The 19108-nt window shown below is 35.7% G+C and overlaps 1 protein-coding gene across 1 annotated transcript; it reads right to left on the reverse strand.

Moving 5' to 3' along the window:
* Positions 1 to 215: 215 nt before the first annotated feature.
* LOC8258650 (probable inactive ATP-dependent zinc metalloprotease FTSHI 5, chloroplastic) lies at positions 216 to 18589 on the reverse strand. The gene is made up of 19 exons (XM_015721068.3): positions 17357 to 18589; positions 16048 to 16519; positions 15154 to 15354; positions 14781 to 15074; positions 14406 to 14675; positions 13532 to 13621; positions 13321 to 13452; positions 7133 to 7306; positions 5762 to 5883; positions 4369 to 4570; positions 3964 to 4092; positions 3483 to 3665; positions 3256 to 3375; positions 2476 to 2661; positions 2320 to 2394; positions 1912 to 1971; positions 1684 to 1791; positions 880 to 960; positions 216 to 622 (listed from the first exon to the last, which is right to left on the reverse strand). The coding sequence occupies exons 1-19, from the start codon at positions 18289 to 18291 to the stop codon at positions 554 to 556; spliced, it is 3903 nt and encodes a 1300-aa protein (XP_015576554.1). The 5' UTR covers positions 18292 to 18589; the 3' UTR covers positions 216 to 553.
* Between the last annotated feature and the right edge of the window lie 519 nt (positions 18590 to 19108).

Genomic DNA, 19108 nt, shown 5'->3' on the forward strand with positions numbered 1-19108 from the left:
CCTGCAAATTAATCAATTCCAAATATCCAGAACTAGCAGCAGCCTATGCAGTTAGAATAACACTTCGCTTTTTGCAGCACCATGCAAATAGCGGCAGGATTAGGAGTTCAGAAAAGCATTATCATTCAGTGTGATACAATATGAGCATCAACATGTTCTTCGAAAGCAGAGATTAAAATCTCTGTAATGACAAATGAATGTCTACATACTATAGCTGTAACTTTTAAAGTCAGATTCCTGTATTGCAGTATATTGAAAAAAAAGTATAGAACACATTCTTTCCAATATGGTTAACTTTCATAGCCAAAAATCAAATTACAACAAGAAGCACTTTTCGCCAACCCTAAGTTACTGATAACTTTCAGTTGAGAAGGAAAAAATAGAACCTCTTCTCAACTAAACCTACTCCCTGTACATTCTTTTTCCACAATCTTTCAAAAGCCAAAAGGCATATTGATACATTTGTTTGGTACGGAATCTTTACCTGAAGCAATCTGAACTCATTGTCACCTTTAACAATCAATGTGTACTTGAAGCTAAAGTTTCCTATATCCTAGTTAGATGCGCCTAAAAGAGCAGGTCCTGATCCATTTCCTGTATCAAGAAAGCTGCTAGACACTGGCTGAAAAAGATCAAGGATGCAAGAGCAAGGCTCAGTCTAAATTTAAATATTTACATACCAAAGAAAAGATATGAAACACAACCAACATAATCTCAAAACTTGTAAAGGTTAACAAAAGAACAACTAATCGTACAGATTGCCACAAACAGGTAGACATGCATATAAATGAATAAATAAGTAAATAAATTAGTACCCTCCCTCACAAGAAAGAGAGGAGAGGATGGGAAGGGAGGGTAGAATGAAGGGTTGGAAGTTACCTCTCTATTATTAGCCTTGGAAAGAAAATAGGGCTCCTTTTCCTGAACCCCAGCGTTATTTTCTAAAATTCTTTCCAAATCCTGAAAAGAATAAAATTCAATAATCTGAAATGACATTTGTAATTCACAGAAGTGTTGATAATGCTTCAACTACGGGTCGCAATGTTGTGGGTGGGAGATAGCAAAATGCAAAATGAGTCGTCACATTTCTCACATCTTCTAATCATGATGCTTAAATAATTATAGCCTGAAAAACAAATCTTAAAATCACTGAATGTTTGATGCTATAATCCATTTAATTTTCAGCAAAACAACGTCAATATCACATGTTCAAAAATCAAAGCAAAATTTAGATAAAGAAAATCAAAGATAGAGGAATATTTGCTTCAAACAAATTTAAATGTAAGCATTCACATTTTAGAGTCGCCTAATTTGGCATTGAGGTGAAAATTTCTTTCATGGAAGTACCATTTAGCTGTTGCAAAAAGCATATAAATTGCTTTTAAGTTTTTATGAATTTTTGTAATAAAAACATGTTAATTTAATCCTAGAAACAAATTGACTTCGATCGACATATTAAAGATGGTGATTTTCTTAATAGCAAGAAGCCTACCAGACCCAAAGCCTTAATTTAAAGACAGACTGCAGGAGTTAATAATTTTGAGATTGCATAATGGAGTCCAATCAAGAAGCTTCTAAAACAAGTAGGAGTTAATAATTTTGAGATTGCATAATGGAGTCCAATCAAGAAGCTTCTAAAACAAGTATAGCAATTTAAATAGTGTTATGGTAGCAGCTCTAGACCTTTCCGGTCAAGATCTCAAACTCGAGTAATTCGTCAACAATCTTTTCGAGTACTCGTTGATTCTTCTGAAGCATTTCCCTTGCTTTAAGATATGCTAAGTCATACATCTGCAAACATAATAAGCATGTAAGGATGGGATCATAAACTAATCTCATAAAGAAGCACTAGGTACTGGATCTGTTCCACAATTGACATGCATGAGGAGTCTATAGTAAGCGCAAGCATACCTTTTCAACTTTAGTTGCCATGTCATACTCATGATTGTTCCCCATGCTTAAAGAAGTAACCTATAGAAGGGAAACATTATCCAACACAAAAATATTGGGGTGGTAATCCAAAAACTCCTATAGTAACTGTTGCAGATGGCATCATATATCAAACAAAGAATCTTGGCACAGCAACGAGTAACCATATGGCTTAAAATGATTTCAAGTGAGGGGAAACAGAATATATATGACAGGTGAAAAAAGTAGAATGTGTAACATGTGGAACTGTATTCCTGTATCAGCTTGTGTAACATGTGACAAAATTGGGGTAACAAAGCAGGCGGCAAAACTAGAGTGCAGGAACCAAAACACATCAATTCTTTTTTGTTTCCGACCAATACATTTTGCAATGAAAAGAAATGGGAATACCGCATTTTTGCTATAATAAATTGCAGGACTGTCATCAGGACCCCACCCATACTGAATCACCATCCGTGTAGCTATCTGTTGCAATCCCAGAAAAACAATCAGGTATGTGTGGTCAAATGCAAGTCTGTGGTGAATAAATTATTGAATGAGACCCACCTCCTGAGCTTGTCTTAATTCTGAAGAAGAAAGAAAATTTTCTTCACCAAAGGGAAGTAGAAGCTGGGACGCAACATATGAGCCAAAACAAAAGACGAGCTTCTTTTCAAGATAGGATCTTGATTCCACATTCCCATTTAAGGAACCTTCACTTTTGGCCTTACTGATCTTTGTACATCCAATTCCCTGCATAAATAAGAGTAAAAAAATCCCAGCATCACATCAAAAATAATGTGATTACGATAATTGCTGCATCAAACTTAAAAGAGATACAGCTTTCATACTGTTCAGCTTCTCTTATGATTATTAAAATGTAATTAGCGTAACTGTGAAAGCATGATTTTGTAAAAGAGAACCTCCTGTATATAAAAACCATAAAAGAGGCCTTGCTTAGTTCAGCCAGGTTTCTTACATTTTACATAACTACCTCAAAATATTTGATGGACAGAAATTGAATCATCCTTTGAAAATATTCTAATTCTTCTGAAGTCCATTGTTAGCATAACAGAATTGAAAGATTTAAAGGGTGTAATAAAAAGAATAAAAAGAAACCTAAGATTCATAGCCTTTTGTCAAGAAACACATCTCTATTTTTAAATTGATTAGTTTAGTTCTTATCTGGCATATGTAAATGACATACACTTGATTTTCATTTCAATATTCATGTTGTCATATCTGAATTTCCCATCCACTGCTATGGTTATTCAAAACCTTAAAACTTTTTGAACACTCCTAAAATCCATCCCCAATATATAAAATTGAGCTTATAACATGACTAACCTGCCAAGAAAAGGGCTCCAGCCATAAATTATCTACAACATCGAAATTTGGTAATAGAAGAGCAATAAGACCTCGGCCAGCAGCCCAAACAGCATGTGGGAACTTGGTCTCCCTCGTCCACTGTCACATTCCAAACTCCTCTTAGTTAAAACTTTCGCACCAGCAGAAGGGGAAAAGAGGCAAGTAGATTAGAGTAAATATATTCATGTAAAACAGTTAAAGTTTACATCAAGCGGAGGACTCAGAAGTTCCATTCCATTGCTTATCTGACCATATGGCTCCATTAAATCAACTACACTCTGCAGATCCTCTTTAGTCAGTTCTAGCCCCAGATGATTCACCAGCATCCTGCTCATCTTTTTTGCAATTTTGGTTTTCCGAATCCATTTGGGGAAAATAGCATTGAAAGTCTAGAAAAAAACATGATGACTTTAGTCAATGGCAAAATTAACCTGAGCAAAGACTCAGAGGGCACTGTTATGAAGTAGTTAAACTAAAATAATAACTTGAAGAAGAAAACAAAAAATGCACAATGAGCTGATTATCAAATTAAATGAAGGAATTCAAGAACTTAAATGGGGGAACCAATAAAGCATGTGATTACAAAGGTATTCAACATTAAATGGAAATTGATCAAACTAAAAATCATAAGAAACTTGGATAATGATATAGTTTAAAGATTATAATTTCGTCAAATTTAGTTCTTACCGCAAACCAACTGCAGTAGCTCATTAGTTCATCTGCATCCACAAATTTACTCCGGAAGGCACTACCTTCCAAACAAGCTGGAACAAGTTTCAATTCTACAGGGCGTAAAAGAGCTGTCTTCTCAGCAACCTGAAAATAACAAAGGCTGACATATCAGGCAAAGTTACTAAATTAAAAGAAAAAGAAGCGAATGACAACCAACTAAGGTTAACTCAATTAGTACACCTGGGAATAGCACCACGTGGGTTCAAGGCTTCAAAACCCAAGCCTAGGGAAAAGACCAGTGAAATTCGAAACTTTCACCCTACAAACTAGTTTCTAGAGAAGCATTTGGCCACTTAAGGCAAAAGGATATTAGCTGATTTATCCATAACTATGCACAAAGCATAACCAAACAGGGACTACCTTTTTCCAGTCCACGAAATCGATTAGGTATTCATCCATGGTTTCTTTTGCAGAATTCAGTAAAATCTTCTCCCTTTCTGCTTGAGTTGGCAGTTGAAGATAAAATACTCTATCCATCCGGCCAGGCCGTTGCAAGGCCTCATCAATTTGTTTAATATTTCTCGTGGTAGCCATCAAAACAACCCCATCTTGTTTCTCAAACCTAAAAAGTCATGACGTGAATTTTGAGAGGCGAACCAGAATAGTCCGAAAAGATCGAATTATTAAGTCTGAAGATAAAAGAAGTGCAAGAAAGAGATAAACTCTCTCTTAATGTCCATTGCCATGATGTTATAAATATAGTAACAATGACAAGTAAACAGTGAAAATACAGCAATAATATGGTGTTAATTGGGACAAGAAAATAACATGTGACAAAGAATATGCATAACTGTCAAAACATATGAAAGCAGCATCTAGAAATATTACTATAAATGCTTAATGTTAAGAGAAAGAGAAGCTATTAGCATGAATATTAAATGATACCATAGCTTTGCTTATGTTTAGGATTTAATTAAATGTAGTTTTTATGTGAGAAGCCCTATAACACTAAGGAAATCAATTCAGGCAAATTTATGCCAAGAAGCTAGAGAAAAAAGTGGATGTCCTAATTCATCACAAGTGCAGAAGCAAGGAACTAAGATTTCCAAAATGAACAACCATGAAATGACCACTCACCCCTATAAACCATCCCATTTAATTCAAGCCAAACACCAAGTTAAAACTTGCACAAACTCATTGGAGTGCAGCTCATTTTGTCATGTTAGTTTCACTGAATGTTGAAATACTTCATTTTCCCAAAATTACTTTCTTTATCCAGCGAGTCCAACAAGCTCTAAGATATGGGATTCTTTAATATCACCAACATAAATCATATTACTCTAGAGAAGGGCAAAATACATCCACAAGTACCAAAACAAATGTAATTCAAGAATAAAAATGGATGCTCACATAACAAAATCACAACCCTAAAATAATATTACAGTCCCAAGACTGAAAGCAATGTAGTATGAAGATGATCACCAAGGAGTTGGCCAAACACAAGCCTCACCGGAACACCCCAGCCCAAAACAGTTCCTCTGCATTTTCTTTACACATCCAGTGTATAAGCCACAAATCATCATGCACATATGATATAAATAACACATTGCCATTTGCTTCCTAACACACCTAAGGGAAACAACATAATGCCATATGAATACTAAATTAGATAGACATCAGATCCTAAGATTTAAATGTAAAAGTTATTTAACCCTTACATTCATTGTCTTACTACAAACAAAAAGGCCACGGATGACACAAATAGTATTCCTTTCAAAAGCACACTTTTCTTAGAAGAGAAGTTGCCAATTACCCATCAAGTTCCACTAGAAGTTGATTAATGAAAGCCTCATGATCCTGCTGCTTGGTGTGTATAAACTTGCCACGAACACCAGCAAAAAGGTCAAAATCCTCCACGAATATTATTACAGGTGCCTAGAAGATGACATCATAGAGTTAGTAAATTATTATCACGTTTCTTTGTTTCTTTCAAGGATTGGAAACTGAAAATCAAGTCAAATTCTTAAGACAGAAAAATTCGACATCAACATGATTATGAACGAAAAAACAAACACTATCACATTCATTATCACAAAATTTAGTTAACCAAGTAATGTTCCAGAAATTGATAAAAAAACGTAAGCAGCTATAGCAACTTAGAAAGGGTCATGGTTGCAAAATATCAACATAACAAAATTTATAAAACATGTTGATAAATTAGTATAACACGTAAATTAACTAGGATATGAAAACTCCACCAAACATGCAACAGCATAGCTCAATGCACATTATATATATCTCATAACAAAAAATAAATAAATAAATAAAAATGAAGTAGAAGAGCCCATTCAAATTCCACATCCAAAGCTGGACAACTTAAAAAATCATTGGAATAAACCATAACATTTATGAAGAATATTACCACATGTTGATGGACCACAAAGCCATAGAAAGAAGAAAATTTAGTCACATGCAACTAAATTTTCTCTTCAGAAACACCATTACAGTACATGTTGGACAATTACAAACACAAATCTAGTATGTAAAAACTTAAGGTTCTCAAAAGTTCAAATTGAAGCTATTAACTTTGACCTCAGAAATAAGTTAACCCAGAAAGAAAGAGAAGTTGAATATCAAAGAGAGAAGGGGAAGAAAAGCAACGGACAAAGTATAAAATTTCTTGATTTCCAGTTTTTCCTACAATTTCATGATAATGAAGACGTCATGAAGGATGATAACCTCGTCAAGAATTTAGTTTGAGATTCTCAAAAATATTTATCAGAATTATACTAGTTCAAACTTCAAAACAGAAAAGCGTCTGAGAGACTAAGACAGTGAAATCATAATAGCAATACCCAAAAGAAAATGTAATTTTTAAACAGTGTTCAAATCAAGCATTTGTTGTGTGATACAACAATTCTCGAAAATGTATAATTAATTTCCGACTCCAAAATTAGATGCATATAAATAAAAGTGGAGATACCACCAGGCCAGTAACCTAGTTGTTGGCTATATCACAGCGCAAGCAGTCAGTGGTTGAAACTGCTACTCCCAACCCCTCCATTAACATATATATAAACACATACATGCATGCATATGTGTGCGAGAGTATGCTGAGATTTTTGAAGAATTGCTCAATGAAAGAGAAAAAAGTGGAAATAAGTAATTAGGATTATGGGACAACCAAATCCCTAGCTGTTTGAAACAGCTCCCGAACATTTGATGCACTCTGACCAACCCATAGTCCAGCCTCCAACTGCTGGGCTGAAACTTTAACAACCGGAACCTTGGCTTGTGCAGCAATAGCCAGTGCCAGAGATGTCTTTCCTGTTCCCCTTTCTCCAACAATAAGAACTCCCTGCAATAGAACAATGAACAATGAACAAGCTGTTATAACCGCATTATACTTCACTGCCCAAATTGCAATTCGAATCAGGGAAGAATGGTACAGCTGAATTTACATGAAGTACAAGCAGCAAAACTTTGACAACATACTTTATTTTTTTACTTCTAATCTTGTATTCTTGGATAAAGGGCCTCATCTGAAAAGTACAAATCAAGTGGTGGATAGACATTAAATCTAGCATCTCGTCTTTATTAATCTCCTAATGCCCAATTACATTACTCATATCTAATCATGAATCTATAGTATTCATACAATGACTCTGTATCCATTACTCATAAGCAAAAGCTCAATATCAAAAAGTCTAGTTTTACCCGATTCAGGGAATGGAAATTGTAGGTGGTTTGACCACTGGCTTATGATTCCTACAACTTATAGAAACACAATATTCTCTTAGAAGTGAAAGTTAATGGAGGATTAACCACAGGAGAAGCACAATAAACATAGAACCTCCATTGCAGATGAGAAAGAGAAGTTTTATATGTTAACCTAGAAATTGCAGACTTTAACAAAGGAAAGAGCAGGTTCTGTTTAATGATGGATTTGAAGAACACAGATTTCTACAACTGACAGGATCATTTTATGTGAATGACTAACTTGTCCAGTTGTCCTGTACAATAAGAACCTAGTTTTAACTTTGATGCAAGGGCTGGTACAAGTGATTCCTTGCTTCTGTACAAGAGCTGGTACAACCTTGATTCCTTTTTTAACAATATTTTGCAGTTTTCCTATGGAAAAAGGTACAATCTTAAGAATGTTATTGTCGACAATTGTTCCCATGTTTTTAGGGCTTAATTTTAGGAGTTAATTAGTATTGACTCTTGATTGTAGGAGCCAATCATGCATATTACTGTAGATTAGGCAGTAGAGATTCTTTCTTTTTAGAGATGTGTGAAACCCTATAAATAGAGATTAATGGGTGTAGAAATAAAACAACAGAAACTATTAAATTTCTTCTTGTCCTAAAAGCTTCGTGATATCAGAGCTTGATCCATTTAGGGTGACTCTCTCATATTGCTAACCCTAGTATCAGCCTCTCTGCATATTCCAACCAAATCAAATTTTTATTCCAGCAGTATTTTAGACATGTCTGACGGAAAGAAGGAAGGATCTTCTAATCCTACTGAGCATGGTGGTAGAAACATGACAACCCTTCTCTCCAAATCAGTCCAATCAAACTAGATGGAATGAATTATCTTGCTTGGTCGCGATCATGCTTGCTATTTATTCAGGCTAGGGGATTGCAAAGTTATATCAATAATGACAAAAGAAGACCTGATGGAACAGATCCTGTATGCAGCAAATGGGACTCAGAATCATGTCATGGTTGCTCAATTCAATCCAACCACAGATTGCTCGAGGCTATTTACTCCTTGATACGGCTCAGAAAATTTGGGATGCAACTGCCCAAACTTATTCCCAGTCAGGTAATGATGCCCAGGTATATGAATTGCGAAAAAGAGTTCAATGAAACCAAACAAGGTGAGCTGACTATTGCCCAGTATTTTTCTGAACTTAATGGCTTGTGGCAAGAACTTGACTATTATCAGGATTTACAAGCATCTTGTACAGCTGATGCAACAAAGTTCCATAAAATAATGGAAAAGGAACGTGTGTATGACTTCCTGACGGGATTAAATGATGTGTATGATCATATCAGAGTTCAAGTACTTGGACATGACCCTTTTCCCTCCTTGCGACAAGCATATAGCCATGTGCAGCAAGAAGAGAGCCGACGAAATGCTATGCTGCCAACTATTTCAACTGAAAGATCAGTTATGATGGCTGAATCATCATCCATGAAACCTGATTCAACTAGAATTGACTCTCTGAAGGAAGTAGAACAAGACAGTAGAAGGTGCGACTATTGTGGTAAACCAAGGCATACTAGAGAAACATGCTGGAAACTTCATGGTCGCCCACCACGTGGTCGAGTGGGAAAAAAATCTGGTAGTACACGGCCTCAAGCTCATGTCTCCGAAACTCTTGACATTGAATTGCCAAGAGAAATCAAACCTTCTGGTGGACTTTCCAATGAAGAATTGAAAACTCTTAAACTTCTTATAGCTAAGTTTTAATCCCCTTCCACTGCAGCCACTACTTCCACTCCTTCATCTTACCTTGCACATTCAGGTATACCACATCTAGCCTTACATGCTAGGCATGCTAATACCTGCGATACTCCTGGTGAATCATGGATTTTAGATTCTGGAGCATCGGATCATATGACCAGTTCTCGAAAAAAATTCTTCACTTACAATTCTTGTTCAGGTCATGAAAGAGTCCATATTGCGGATGGGTCCTTGTCTCCCATCATCGGGAAAGGTTCTATAAGTTGTACTTCATTTATTAACCTACCATTTGCCTTGCATATTCCTGGTTTCTCACATAATTTGTTATTTGTTAGTGCTCTTACAAGAGATTTAAACTGTAAGATTGAATTTTTTCCTTCTCATTGTGTCATACAGGAATTGAGCACCGGGAAAATGATTGGCTATGGTAGAATACATAATGGCTTGTACCAGTTACATGAAGGACCAATTTCTAAGGCTTTACTAGGTGAATCTGAATCAGCTCCTCATCAAATTATTCAATGGCATAGGCGTTTAGGACACCCTTCATTTTCTATTTTAGAAAGGTGTCATCCTCATTTATTTAAGCAATGTGATTTAAAGACCTTAGTTTGTGATGCATGTGAATTTGCTAAGCATACTAGAACTTCATATCCTTCAACTAATAATAAAAGTTTGGTGCCTTTTGAGAAGATTCATTCAGATGTGTGGGCCCCCAGCCCAGTAGTTTCTTTATCTGGGTATAAATGGTTTGTGACATTTATTGATTGCCACAGTAGGATGACATGGGTGTATTTAATGCGTGACAAAAATGAAGTTTTTTCTTGCTTTCAGTCTTTCCATAGAATGATCAGTACACAATTTAATGCTAAGGTGAAAATTTTCCAAACTGATAATAGTACAGAGTATATGGAGAAAACCTTCCATAGCTATTTAGACACTCATGGGACTATTCACCAAACTAGTTGTGTTAATACTGCTGCTCAAAATGGAGTATCTGAACGAAAAAACAGGCATCTCTTAGAAGTTGCTAGGGCTCTTACGTTCACCATGCATGTTCCTAAGGCTTATTGGGGTGATGCGATTCTTACAGCTGCTTATTTAATCAATCGTATGCCATTAAGAATCTTGAATTTTAGGTGTCCTATAGAACTTATCCAAGGCAATAACTCTCACATTATTTCTCCAAAGGTTTTAGGATGTGCTTGTTTTGTGCATAAGAACTATGGAGGAAAACTAGATCCGAGAGCCTTAAAATGTGTTTTTATTGGCTATTCACCTACTTAAAAGGGATATAAATGTTATCGCCCTTCGTCTAGAAAGGTGTATGTGAGTATGGATGTCACCTTCCGCGAGTCAGAAGCCTTTTATCCACCATCACCTCTTTAGGGGGAGAATGATCATATAGAAGATGTGATTTCTCTTGGTCAACCTATACTTGAGTTGCCTATGTATAATGGTCAGGGGGAGCATGGAAGTGATAATAATACTTATGATGGAGATCATGTTCAAACTGATGCTAAAAAAATACTTGAACGGGCAAGGAAAAGATTGGACAAACCTGAGCTATGAAGGTACTCACGCAAGAAAAAGGAGGATACTACTCTTCATAGCCAATCACCCAACCCGGGCTCAACTCCTGTGGATTCAGGTAATCTATCTCCTCCTTCTAACTTGTCTAATGAACTTCCATCTCTTAATTCATGTGATAATGACCTTGATCTTCCAATAGCTGTCAGGAAAGGAGTTAGATCTTGTACTCAATATTCTGTCTCTAACTTTGTTTCGTATAAAGATTTGTCTCCTTCTTATAGAGCCCTCTTGTCTTCTTTGCGTTCTATCTCTATACCACAGGGATAGGAAGAAGCTGTTAACGATCCTAAATAGAAAGATGTTATGGTGGAAGAAATGAAAGCCTTGGTAAAGAATGGAACATGGGAGGTCGTCGACATGCCATTCAGAAAAAAACCAGTAGGATGTAAATGGGTCTTCATAGTGAAGCATAGGGCAGATGGCTCCATTGAAAGGTTAAAGGCGCGACTGGTGGCAAAAGGTTTCACCCAAACCTATGGCATTGACTATCAAGAAACATTTGCACCTGTTGCCAAGATGAATTCAGTAAGAGTGCTCTTATCTTGTGCTGCAAATCTTGGATGGGATCTTCAGCAGTTTGATGTTAAAAATGCCTTCCTACATGGTAACTTGGAAGAAGAAGACTATATGGAAATTCCTCTAGGTTTTTCCAATCAAAAAATTGAAGGGAAGGTATGCAGATTAAAGAAAGCCTTATATAGTTTGAAACAGTCCCCTCGAGCTTGGTTTGATAGGTTCAGTAAAGCAATCATTGCTTTTGGTTACAAACAAAGCCATGCAAATCATACTATGTTCATCAAATATCTTCAAGGGAGGATTACCATTCTCATTGTATATGTTGATGATATAGTGATAACAGGTGATAATCAAGAAGAAATGACCAGGCTGAAGAAGTATTTGGCCACGGAGTTTGAGATCAAAGATCTGGGTAAATTACGATATTTTTGTTGGAATAGAAGTTGCTCGATCAGAAAAGGGTATATTCATCTCCCAAAGAAAATATGTCCTTGATTTGCTAAAGGAAACAGGAATGCTAGGCTATAAACCTGTTGACACTCCCATTGAAGCTAATCATAGGCTGAAAGAAAATGTCGGAGAATTAGTTGACATTGATCGATATCAACGACTGGTTAGGAGATTGATTTATCTTTCTCATACACAGCCTGACATTGCTTATGCGGTAAGTATAGTCAGCCAATTTATGCATAGTCCCCGAACTATACATCTTGATGCTGTCTTTCGAATTTTAAGGTATCTCAAGTCTAGTCCAGGTAAAGGAATACTTTTTGTGAATAATGGTCATTTACGAATTGAAGCATATTCTGATGCTGATTGGGCAGGCTCTCCTAATGATAGAAGATCCACTTCTGGTTATTGTGCCTTCATGGGTGGAAATTTGGTCACTTGGAGAAGCAAGAAACAAAGTGTAGTGGCTAGGTCAAGTGCTGAAGCAGAATACAGAGCAATGGCGCAAGGAGTATGTGAACTGTTATGCTTAAGAAGTTAATGCAAGATCTAAATCTTCTAGAAGAAGAGTGTGTTGTTACATTGTGATAATAAGGCAGCCATAAGTATTGCTCATAACCCAGTACAACATGATCGTACAAAACATGTTAAGATTAATCGATTCTTCATCAAAGAAAAATTAGAAGATCAAAGTCTCAGAATCAGCTACACAAATTCAAAAAATCAATTAGCTGATGTATTTACCAAGGGGTTATGTACTGGATTGTTTCATTCTTTTGTATGCAAGATGGGTATGGCTGATATACATACACCATCTTGAGGGGGAGTGTTGACAGTTGTTCCCATGTTTTTAGGGCTTAAGTTTAGGAGTTAATTAGTATTGACTCTTGATTGTAGGAGCCAATCATGCATATTACTGTACATTAGGCAATAGAGGTTCTTTCTTTTTAGAGATGTGTGAAACCCTATAAATAGAGATTAATGGGTGTAGAAATAAAACAACAAAAACTATTAAATTTCTTCTTGTCCTAAAAACTTCAGTTATATAAGTGAATGCAGAGTATCTATGTCCTCCTATAGTGGACTCAAATTACTTTGCAGCCTTAAGTTCTTTTTCACTTTAGGCATATCACTAAGATTATGTCCCAATGATGCTTGTTAAATCTATCTAGATACAGGGAAGGAAAATCTGAGATATACACATCAGTCATTATAAGGCAGTTTAATTCCAAGAATCGCAGAAAAATAAGAGGGGGAAAAGGAACATATGCATGCTGCTGGAAAAAAAAATATCAAATATCAATACAGAATATAGATGATATCTTGAGAATAACATACCCGAGGAGCACGAGCACCAATTTCTTGGAATGCCCTAGGATTCTGTAGAAATGCTACAACTTCATTAATTTCTTCCCTCATAGAATCAATACTAGCAAAGTCCTTCAATGGTATTGGAGGATTCTTCACCCTCTGAAAATCAATTTGGAGATTAAGATTTCTTCCAGCAAATTCATTTGATAAAAAAACCATTTAAGCAACAGAAATGAACCTTCATTTGTTCAAAAGCACTTTTTATAGGATCAATCCCTGCCTTCTTTTTACGTTTGATTCGCCTCACCTTGTAATTAATATAGGCTTTCTGCGACAAAACATAAAACATAAATCATATTGAGTTGGCTAATCTATAGATAGCCAAGATTTATCAATGATTTCACTATAATTCTATATCAAAGAGATCCAATGTCCAGAAAAGATTGATTCACTAGAGGCATATAAGAGCCATAAAAAGACCATTTCGCTCAAACAGGCTAAGTGATTTTTGGGATTTGGGATCTACATATATTTGCAGCTAACCCCCAGTGTTACATTATTCTAGTCCCGTGATGGATGAAAACCAAGAAAATCTAGGAAGTTAGTCATCTTTTTTGCTAGCAGATGGCATCAGCAGCAGAACAGTAATTTCACACATCAATTATGAACCAAAAGAAATTATAAATTTAGGAATAATCCTTAATCATCTTCTTGTAATTAGTACAACTCAACTCAACTAAGAGTCTAAACCTTAGTCCCAAGCTAGTTGGGGCCGAGATCTTCTTGTAATTAGTATGGGATAATTTTGCAGATTGCTGGTTTAACTTCCAAGGCATCACCCATGAGAATCTCCATAACATCATATTAATCATTAGAGCATGATGATTTCCACCAACAAATTTCAAAAAATGAGTCAATTAAATAAAGGTGCAATCATCTAATTGACAACAGAAGTTCTCCAAAATGATGGAAGTTATCATCAAGTGAGCAATTTCTCTAGGAAGGAAAGACAGGTGCAACCTAGCAGTTGCTTGTACCTACTTGGATCACTAATTAAAAAAACAAGCTATTTACACAAATTTTAAAAAGGAAGGGGGGGAAAGAGTATGTACCACTCTCTGTAACTTCCGCAAGTTCGGATTTCTACGAAGAGGTCCAAAGCCAAGAAGTCTTGGGACTTTTCTCTTTAAAAATCGGAAAACATGAAACAAAATATATCCATATAGAGCACTCCTAACAACGAACCAAATAAACCATTGTATATTGTCTGTTTTCCTGGACTTAAAACTCATTTCAGCCTCAGATTGCCATTTCAAGTACCATGTTGATCCAACACTTTGCTCTATTTCCTCTGGCCATGCCATCCCCAACCGTAGCCTTACCTGTAATGGAACAGCACCTATGAAACTATTATGAAAATAGGTACACAAACATATGAGAATAAAATATATCTGGAAGAAAAGTCACAAACAAATGTCGCCCAATACCGGGTAAGGAATGATGAACTCCACCATAGGAAACACAATCGCCATCATTATGTCATCATTCATGTTCCTAATTTTCTCTAAAATCCAATCCCTTCCATATGAAACAATTCTAGTTTTCCATATCCCACTTATGCATTGTTGAACCAGCCTTGCTATCAAGAGAAACTGTTGATGCAAATTCAATTCTGAAAAGGGGATCCACATCAGATGAACAGCAGTTGGGATATCCTGGGCGAGCATTTTCATATATAACCCATCAAACCCTCCAAAATCTTCATAGAGCATGTCAAATTCCTGGACCAAAAGTTTTAAGGTTAAAGCATGCCAACAATGACTCACAAGAAGAAATTAAGCAGACAGCAAACTGGATGACCTTAATGTCAACATAGTATTCCTTGTCATCTGCCTTTAATGCAAGGTACATGGCACCCCAATCATGCCTAATTCGAGCATGCTCCACTAGTTTCTTTGAGACAGCATATGGAACAGCAATTGGGTCCATCTCCCACCTGTTTTTCTCTTCATTATACCAAGTTTTTGAGACCACCCTATCTCGATCGAGAAGAATACGCTCCTGTAATTAACACTTTCTTAAACGGTTAATAACATAAATTAACTGAAAGAAATGTATTAAACTTCAAAAACAAACCAACAACATTAATAGAAAAGCATGAAGCAAGATGTAATTGGGCACATGCAACAAATACAACTAAACCATAAATGTGGAGTGTTTAAAAGGTGCAGTTTCCAATTCATTCAAATAAATAAGCCAAATAACGAAGTAATTGAAAATTTTGGCACTAAATTGTGTTATTAATATAGACAAAACTAACAGCCACCTCAAGAGCCTAATTCTAAATTCTTCAACAGAGGCCTTCCAGTCTAAGATATAAGAAAGTTGTAAGGAAATATCACATAGATTTGACCTATTCTAGAAAACAAAGAAAAGGAAAAAAAAAAATCCTGTGAAGGTTTATTTCAACTGTGCAAACAACTAAGCCAACATCAGAGCAGGAAAGAGAATGAAGAAAGGGATCCTATAACATTTCATATCATCATACACAAATATCTATGACATCAAGTCAATTTACTACTGCAACAGTTCCCAAAGCCCTCTTTTAAAAAGAAAAAGGTTCCATATATTTTACAAAGACAGAAAGTCTGTCAATAAACCCGTATGCTTCCTCCAAATTTATATTTTTCTAACAAGTCAAAGATCTCATGCTACTCTGACAAATCGCCTATTGCTTGTTAATGGAAAAGCTACCTGTATTTGGGCCACATACTGTTTAGCAAAATCAACATCTTCCAATAGATTTCTTTTTAGGTTTGCCTTTGCATCTTCTCGCCATTTCTTCCATCCATGGTATAAATGCAAGCGAATAGCTTTAGGCACCAGAACCTCCTTATTTCCAAACATCCACTTCAACTCAACTTCTGGGAAGCCCTTCACAACCTCATTTGCTGGTGTCATTACAATTAAACGCTTCTCATCACCAAACTTTTTCATCTTTTTTCTAACTCGAGCCTCCAGATCCTTCTGTAGCTTCCTTGAATCTTTAAGGCCTTGTTTTATACATATAGAAAAATTCACTAGATCTTGATCAAATAGAGGTCCAAAGCCATCAACTTCCACAAGAGTAGGCAGAATCTTTTGTTCTAACAATTTTCTTTGTGCAGTTTCCAGTTCTCTCTGAATTTCAGATTTGGAAAGTTTGGTAATAGAGCTGCTTCGCGGACTGCAAGCACATTAAAATGCCCATATAAGGAAATCAACAGATAACAACCTTATTATGAACTAGAGTATCGAGCACCAAAACGATAGAGCAGCAAAGAATGACACATTCACTACAGAATATCAAAACCACAGAAGCAAATACATGTCAAGATTATAAAGAGGAAGAAGAAGGAGGGAGAATCTAGTTGCAACATTTGTTTGAAAACTCTACAATAAGAAAACTAAGAAATATCCAACAAGGGGGACATAATACTATATGCCATAAGTTATTGAATAATGCTCATCAGAGTTCCCACCTTGTAATTCTAAAATATCTGCTAGCCAGCATCACAAGGTTTCCGTTATTTTAAGGCATAGGAAGGTTCAATGCAGGTGGCCTTCCTCTTGAACAGAAAAGCATGGACAACATGCATAAACATAATGTTCTTTGTCTAATTCTAAGGATAATGCATATAGAATGATTCAACAACAAACATATAAAACATCATACACGCTGTTTAACATCTTCCTAATTGCATTCCATATTGGATGCTTTTTCATCCGACTTCTTAGTAGTTAAATTAAGCAGCAGTCAATCAGTTCACTGCATTTTGGTTGTTTGATTTGCACCTTGTGATCCCCGCAGTCTTATTCAATTGATTGTACTGATTGTATTTCTTAGAGAAAACCAGTACATAAAGCAAAAGGAATTGAACTTACTCTTAAATAATGTTAAAACAGCTTAAGCCACTCAAATTACATAAATCACTGATATGACATTAGTCCTCATTTTGTTGTTTCTAAGACAAAAATAACATCATATACATCAAAACCCTAAAGCACCCATTTATGTAAGTACCTTTCTTTGCTCTTTCGCCTCATTTCCTGGTTAAATCTCTTCACCAACTCCTCACACTCCCTCTCAATGAAGCAGAGCTCCCTGATGCCAACACTCATTGCCATTGTCTCCCTCCTCAAAATCGCATCCTCAATCTCCCCAACCTTTTCCCAAACCCCACTGTACTCCTCTTCTATCACTCCCATTCTCTCCTCCAACTCCTCCATCCTTCCTTTCTCAGCATTTATTCCCAATGTCTCATACTCTCTTCTAGCTTTCAGCCCCTCATCCAAGATCTTATCTGCACGTTTCTCCAAACTCTCCTTCTCTTTTTTCAACTCCCTCACTTCTGAATATAAACCTTCCAGTATTTGCCCTTGTAATCCTTCTTTCTTTGCTTTCACAGCCTTCAGAGCCAAATCCACTTCCTCTGAATCCCCATTTCTCCTCCTAGTCTCCTCTATACATTTCAACAACACTGAAACCTCTGCTAACAGATTTCTAGAATAATCTGAATACTCATGACCTTTTGAGTACTTTTCTTCATTCAATTTCTTCTCTTTCTCTTTCTTTTTCAGTTCAATAACTTCACTTGCAACCTGTTCAGCAACAGCTGCATAAGCTGGAAACGAACCAACTGAACAAAACCCAATTGCAATGCAAAACAATGCATACACTATAGGCCTTGTAATGCATTGAATTACACTCTCTTCATGTCTAGTAAGATACCCAGTTGAGAACGACAGCTTCTTTTGGTGGAGAGACGGTTCTTGTTTGGTCTTGTGGCACTTTGAAGCTTCAGGGAAGCTAAAGACATGAAATTTATGCAAAAAGGGAAGGGCTCTATTGGAATGCGAATAAATTTTAGTTATTTTGAATTTATGTGTGGTTTGTGATGGAGGGATTTTAAATGGTGGAGAGAAATGAGAAAAAGAGGGAATTGAAAGGGAAGCCATTAGAATATTAAGGAATGTGTTTGATTGGTAAGGAATTAAAGCAGTTTAGGCTCATTCTCAGAGAAAAAAGAAAATAAATTTCGGGTGGTATGCAGGTGTTTTTAAACTCAGTTCCAGTGAACGAGCGAGCAAGCCAGCAGCAGGTATTGCTGCAACGAGAAGGAGAAGAGAAGAAGGAAGATAACAAAGAAAATGGTCCGGTTCAATGCCGTCCGGTTTCTTTTCTTTCTTTTCTTTTTTTTCTTTTGTAAAATGTGATTTTCTTTTTTTTTTTCTATTTATTTTCTTTCCCGATTCAGTATATTTGGTTCCAGACAATAAATTACTCTTCTCTTTTTCTTTTGAGCAACTGAAATTACTCTTGTTTGGTTGTTCAGATTAAAAAACGTAGCAACTATACTTTCTTTCCTCTTAAATTGGATTTGGAGGGAAAGCAAGGGAAATAGACTCTCCCCCTGTCTCCATTCATGATTTAGAACGAGGATCGATTGAAATTGATAATTATTCTACATCTTTCAAAAAATATTACTTTTTTCCATTAAATTAATTACATAAAGTTATAATCTAGGAAGTACTATTTATTTATAACTAATCATTTATTTATCCGTTACACAACCATTATTATTATTATTATTTTAATTATAAAATTAAATTGATAAATTTAATTTAATAAATTTTTATATTTAATATTAATTTATTATTTTTAAATATCTTAAATTTTTAAAATTTTATTAATATAATAATAAAAAATTATTTATTAATTAGTTTTAATATTATATAAATTAAAAATAAATTTATTTTTAATTCAATTCATAAG

Source organism: Ricinus communis, chromosome 10, assembly GCF_019578655.1.
Source record: "Ricinus communis isolate WT05 ecotype wild-type chromosome 10, ASM1957865v1, whole genome shotgun sequence".
Classification (NCBI taxonomy): domain Eukaryota; kingdom Viridiplantae; phylum Streptophyta; class Magnoliopsida; order Malpighiales; family Euphorbiaceae; genus Ricinus; species Ricinus communis.

Bases quoted from the DNA above. Each gene is read 5' to 3' on its own strand.
- LOC8258650 (XM_015721068.3), bottom strand. From the start codon at position 18,291: ATGGCTTCCCTTTCAATTCCCTCTTTTTCTCATTTCTCTCCACCATTT. The intron at 1,792-1,911 runs GTATGCTTGCGC...TTATGTTTGCAG, and splicing joins TGGCAACTAAAGTTGAAAAG to ATGTATGACTTAGCATATCT. The intron at 961-1,683 runs GTCTAGAGCTGC...TATTCTTTTCAG, and splicing joins TTGAGATCTTGACCGGAAAG to GATTTGGAAAGAATTTTAGA.